The following is a 6,202-nucleotide window of genomic DNA, read 5'->3' as shown; positions in this document are numbered from 1 at the left end:
TAATCTTGGTGAATGGCAGAACAGGCTCGAAGGGCCAAATGGCCTCCTCCAGCTCCTATTTCTTATGTTCATTAAACCTCAGTCTGGTTCCTCTCGAGCTGCTGAGTGAGTGAATTAAATCTTTCTTGACAAATCACCAAGATACCAGATTACAAGTCATGCCCAAAACATCATTTATTGGTTACAAATCACAACTTAGTTAAATCTGGACACACAGACACTTTATAGACATGTATAAACACATAGAAATGTAATCAGAGTTATCCAGCAGTTGACACTAATAGGGAGAGTATTTCACAAAACAAGTAACAAAGGTTAACCTGGTTATTCAGTGATTGACTGTAAATCAGCACTAATGGATGCTGAGTATTAATTACAGCAGGGACCGGAGTCTGAGGTTATAAATTGGTGAGTTTACTTTAAGAGTAATTCCTTCAATATCTGACATGTTAACAGCTGTGAACAGCCTGTCTATCAAACAGCTCAAGTCTGCTGGTGTTAACAAACATTCAGAGCTTAAACAGCCTCGTTCTCAAGCTAAAGAACAGATTTTCTCCTGTCAATATAGAGCTGCAGGATTGGCCTGTGATCTGTTTATTGTTCATCTTTTGTTCAGTACATTTACTGAGTGGATTTAAATTGAAAACGAGGTTTACAGACATGATGGTCTATTCACACATGAAGGAGACAGGCTGTGGGGCACACGCTCAGTCTCAAGAGGGTTAACTGACATCAGAAATAAACCCCAACAGTCAGAATGAACATGGTTCAGTCCTGGATGTGATTTACAGCAGCAACAGCAGAATCCAACCCCTGTAATCACCTGTGAACTCACTCGTGTCAGCAGGTGGGATGACTGAGTGAATCCCTTCCCACACACAGAGCAGATGAATGACCTCTCCCCAGTGTGAACTCGCTGGTGGACACGGAGGTCAGAAGATTGTCTGAACCCAGTCCCACAGTGAGAGCATTGAATGGTCTCTCGTCAGTGTGAACACGTTGATGGGACATCAGTTCCTCAGAACATTTATAGATTCCCACAATGTTTCTCCCCAGTGTGAACTCCTTGGTGTGACAACAGGTTGGATGACTGAGTGAATCCCTTCCCACACACGGAGCATGTGAACGGCCTCTCCCCAGTGTGAACTCGCCGGTGTCGCTGCAGGGCAGATGACTGAGTGAATCCCTTCCCACACACACAGCAGGTGAACGGCCTTTCACCAGTGTGAACTCGCTGGTGTGTTAACAGGTTGAATGACTGAGTGAATCCCTTCCCACAACTAGAGCAGGTGAACGGCCTCTCCCCAGTGTGAGTGCGTTGGTGTTTCAGCAGATTCTTTTTACTTTTAAAGCTCTTCTCACAGTCCGGACACTGAAAAGGTCTCTTATCAGTGTGAACAAGCTGATGTTTACTGAGCTGCATTGACTGAGTGAATCCTTTCCCACACTTGGAACAGGTGAACGGTCTCTCCTCAGTGTGAACGTGTTGATGTACAGTGAGGTCAGAAGATCGCCTGAACCCAGTCCCACAGTGAGAACACCGGAACGGTCTCTCGTCAGTGTGAACATTTTGATGGGACACCAGTCCCTGGGAACTTTTATAGCAATTCCCACAGTCCCGGCATTTAAAAGGTCTTTCATCAGTGTGAACCTGCTGGTGTCTCAGCAGATGTGATGAACAGGTAAATCCCTTCCCACATTCAGAGCAGATGAATGGCCTCTCCCCGGTGTGAACTCGCTGGTCTTTCAGCAGGGCGGATGAGAGAGTGAATCCTTTCCCACCCTCGGAGCAGGTGAACGGCCTCTTCCCGGTGTGAACTCGCTGGTGGACACTGAGGTTGCCTGATCGTCTGAACCCAGTCCCACAGTGAGAGCACTTGAATGGTCTCTCGTCAGTGTGAACACGTTGATGGGATACCAGTTCTCCAGAACTCTTATAGCAATTCCCACAGTTGGGACATTTATAAGGTCTCTCATCAGTGTGAGCTCGCTGGTGTGTCAGCAGGGCGGATGAATCAGTGAATCCCTTTCCACACATGGAGCAGGTGAACGGCCTCACTCCAGTGTGAAGTTGCTGGTGTCTCAGTAGCTTGGATGATCCCCTGAACCTCTTCCCGCAGTGAGAGCAGCTGAACGGTGCAGAACCGGTGTGAATGTGCTGGTGCTCCCTCAGTGCATGTGGGCTTTTAAAGCTCTTCTCACAGTCGGAGCATTTAAACTTTCTCTCGTCAGTGTGAACTCGCTGGTGTCTCTGCAGGGAAGAGAAATGAGTGAATCCCTTCCCACACACAGAGCAGGTGAATGGCCTCTCCCCAGTGTGAATGCGCTGATGGGTCAGCAGAATAGATAACTGAGTGAATCCCTTCCCACACATGGAGCAGGTGAACGGCCTCTCCCCAGTGTGACTGCGTCGATGAGTTTCCAACTCAGACGGGTAATTGAATTCCTTCTCACAGTCCGCACATTTCCACGGCTTCTCCCCAGTGTGACTGCGCTTGTGTCTCAACAGGCCAGATGATCGGCTGAAGCCTCGTCCACACACAGAACACGTGTATGGTTTCCCCACACTGTGGGCGGGGCTTTTTGCTTCCATGGTGAAAGGCTGATGATATTCAGATGCTGATGACGCGAGTGACTGTCAGATCTTGCTGTGACGTTTGATTTTCCCTTCGAAAGTCCTGTCGAATGAATTTAAAACAGAAAAGAGAGCGTGTGAGAGAACCCACAAAAACAAATTGTGAAATGGAGCTGAATGAATCTGGTAATTTATGGGGCCGGCACTAGGAAAAAGTGACCATGAAAGCTGCTGGATTGACGCACAACCCCAACTGGTTCATTAATGTCCTTCAGGGAAGGGAACCTGACACCCAGTCTGGACCTACACAAGACTCTGCCCTCTATGGGAGGGGACAGAGAGAGAGAGGTGCAGGAGATGGACTTCATACATCTGCAACTCAACCAGATTTTCACAGAATCTCCCAGACCCACAACCTCCACCACCTAGAAGAATGAATGCAATGGATACAAAGAAAATAGGAGGAGGAGTAGGCCATTCGGGACTGCTCCGCCATTCAAAAAAGATCATGGCTGATCGTCTAATTCAGTGCCACGTTCCCGCTTTCTCCCCATATAAATACATGGGAAAACCATCAGCTCCAAGACACACACACTGTCCTGACATGGACACCTCTTACCGTCCCTTCACTGTCGCTGGGTCAAAATCCTATAACTGCTTGTATTGTGGGAGTACATTTACCACACGGACTGTAGCAGTTCAAGAGGTGGCCCGACAATCACCATCTCAAGCAGCAGTGACTAACAATATGTGCTGCGCTTTGGCAGCAATGTCCACTTCCCAAGAAATACCTTTCAAAAAAAATTTGTATAAAGCCTGCAATAAAACCAAAGCCTGTGGATGCTGGAAATCTGAAATAAAAAGAGAAAATACTGGGAATGTCAGCAGATCAGTTCAGTTCCTGCAGCATCTGTGGAGACAGAAACACAGTGAACATTTCAGCTGAAAGTTTGGATGAAAAGTTTCTCCACAGAAGCTAAGGATTTTCAGCAGTTTCTGTCTTTATTTCCAAAGCTGAAGTGAAGCTGTGACACTCACTATTTAAACAGCTGAATAGAAATAAATCGAAAATATATAAAATGTTTAATTTCGCTGGGTCAGAATTCTGTAGCTCCCTCCCTAACTGCACTTTGAATGGACCTACACCACATGGCCCGTAGCCCGGCTGTTGCCAGGACTGGACGAATACAGCTATGAGGAAAGACTGGATAGGTTGGGGTTGTTCTCCATGAAACAGAGAAGGCTGAGGGGAGATCTGCTTGAAATGTACAAAATTTTGAGGGGCCTGGATAGAGTGGAGGAGAAGGGTCTATTCACCTAGGCAGAGAGGCCAGTAATGAGGGGGTATAGATTTAAAGTGATTGGTAAAATAATTAGAGGGGAGACGAGGACAAGCTTTTTCACCCAGAGGGTGGTGGGGGTCTGAAACTCACTGCTTAAATGGGTAGTCGAGGCAGAGACCCTCAACTCATTCAAAAGGAGTCTGGATATACACCTCAAATGTCATAAGCTGCAGGGCTACGGACCAAATGCTGGAAGGTGGGATTAGTATCGGTGGTTCGTTTTTTTGGCTGGCAGACATGATGGGCCAAGTGACCTCTTTCTGTGCCTTAAACTTTCTATGATTCTATGAGGGAAATAAACCTGCAGGACTACGGGGATAGAGTGGGGGAATGGGACTGATGCAATTGCTATGCAGAGAGCTGGCATGGACTTGATGGGCCGACTGTCCTCCTTCTGTGCCATAATGATGCTAAGACTCATGCGCAAACTCTCCTCATAATTTAACCCTTGGAGTCCAGATATCATTCAGGTAAATCTACACTGCACTCCCTCCAAGGCCAATATATCCTTCCAAGGTGTGGTGCCCAGAACTGAACACAATACTCCAGGTGTGGTCTAACCAGGGCTTTGTGTATCTCAGTGCTTTTCCAGTCACACTGATACCTGAAATCCTTTCCCACAGACAGAACGGACAAACCTTTTTCCTTCCACATTCAAAGGTCGATGATATTCAGGTCCTGATGAATCGAGTCACTCTGTCAGATCTTGATGTGATGCCTGGTTTGAGCTTTCTATTTGAAAATCTTCCATTTCTAATACCCTGCAAATAAAGAGTTTACAAAAGCCATCACTGTCAGTCTAGGATAGAAATTCAGAACATTCTCTCCTCCTGCCTCTTGACCCAGGATGGCAGTGAACGTGTCATGCTGCACATTGTTCTGAGAGGCAATATAGAGGAGAAATTACCTCATTCAAAGGGTTGTGAATCTTTGGAATTCTCTACCCCAGACGGTTGTGGATGCTGCATCATTGAATATGTTTAGGCTGGGAAAGACAGATTTTTTGTCTCTCAGGGAATCAAGGGTGAGCGGGCAGGAAAGTGGAGTTGAAGCCTAATATCAGCCATGATCATTTTGAATGGCAGAGCAGGCTTGATGGGGCATATGGTCTACACCTGCTCCTATTTCTTGTGTTCAACACTCACAGCAACCTACAATCCACCGACATTACGGGGATAGGGAGACAGAGTTTAGAAACACTCACCAGTACAACTCCAGTAAAACATCCCAGGAGGAAAAGATGGAGCAGTGGGTGTACCTGCCCTGATATCCCCCTCCCCAGGCCTGTCAGTCAAACCCCCCACTCCTCCCAGTCCACAGCTCAGCCTAGCAGCTTCTTGCACCTTGAGCCAGCCCTGCCCAGGTGTGGTCCAGTCCAAGGGGAGTCTTTGTGGAACAAGGGAGTGGGGGAGGGGGGACCTCCTGCCCTGTGCTGTGTCCCAAATGGTTCCTCCCTCCCTCCCCTCCCCAGACCCCTCTATAACTGAGCTAAGTTTCCTTTGAAGTTTTTGGCTTTGATTTTACATGTTATTAATCCTTAATTCCTCCAAAAGAGCTGAAATGCTGGCGACCATTAACCTGGGTCTGTTACTGGGAGAAAACCCTGCAGATGCAAAGGTTATACCTGGAGATTATTAAACGGGTTTACGGCCTACAATGTGTGTTTCTGAAGCTCCCCCACCACGAATCCAGTCTCCATTTCTCCTCCATTTAGAGACGCTCCCTGCCTCTCCTGGATTTTGGGACAGTCTCTGTTCTCGGCTCTTTGTTGAGATCGGGGCCGGAGGGAAGCGGTGGAAGCCGCGGCTGGGGGTTGATCTTGTTGTTTGTTGTTTGTTGTGATCTCTCTGTTTAGATTGTCTCCTGTCTCCACACTCGGTGTGTCTGCAGCCTGCGAGCCCCGGGCTTTATTAACCCGCCTCCCTCTCACCTGCGGCAACCGCACTCTCTGCCTCAGACCCTGCCAAACGCGCATGCTCAGCTCACACGGCCCGACTGATTGACGGCTGCTCTGGACGAATAGAAAGTGCGGGGGCGGGACTGGAGGACCGAGCGGGCATTTGATCCTCCAACCAATCGGAGCGAGTGAAGAGTGGTGGGGGGGGGGGTGGGGGGGGGCGGAACTCCAGCGAGAGCGGAGCGGAGCTTGAGGCAAGGAGCGGACGGGACCGCCTCTCTCCTCCTGCCCACTCCTGCTATTGATCCGATCTGCCGTCAATCATCCGGACATTGTGAGCTGTCAGGTGAAAGGTGGGAGGCGCGAAGTACCGAGTACGCAAGCGCA

The 6,202-nt window shown here is 48.4% G+C and overlaps 1 protein-coding gene across 1 annotated transcript; it reads right to left on the bottom strand.

The window, feature by feature from the left end:
- Positions 1–167: 167 nt before the first annotated feature.
- LOC137348521 (zinc finger protein 229-like) lies at positions 168–5,875 on the bottom strand. The gene is made up of 3 exons (XM_068013829.1): positions 5,543–5,875; positions 4,557–4,679; positions 168–2,678 (listed from the first exon to the last, which is right to left on the bottom strand). The coding sequence occupies exon 3, from the start codon at positions 2,591–2,593 to the stop codon at positions 1,028–1,030; it is 1,566 nt and encodes a 521-aa protein (XP_067869930.1). The 5' UTR covers positions 2,594–2,678; positions 4,557–4,679; positions 5,543–5,875; the 3' UTR covers positions 168–1,027.
- Between the last annotated feature and the right edge of the window lie 327 nt (positions 5,876–6,202).

This window comes from Heterodontus francisci, chromosome 34 (genome assembly GCF_036365525.1).
Source record: "Heterodontus francisci isolate sHetFra1 chromosome 34, sHetFra1.hap1, whole genome shotgun sequence".
Lineage (NCBI taxonomy): Eukaryota > Metazoa > Chordata > Chondrichthyes > Heterodontiformes > Heterodontidae > Heterodontus > Heterodontus francisci.
Note: the sequence above shows the minus strand (reverse complement) of the source record. Positions and strands in the feature narration are given on the sequence as shown.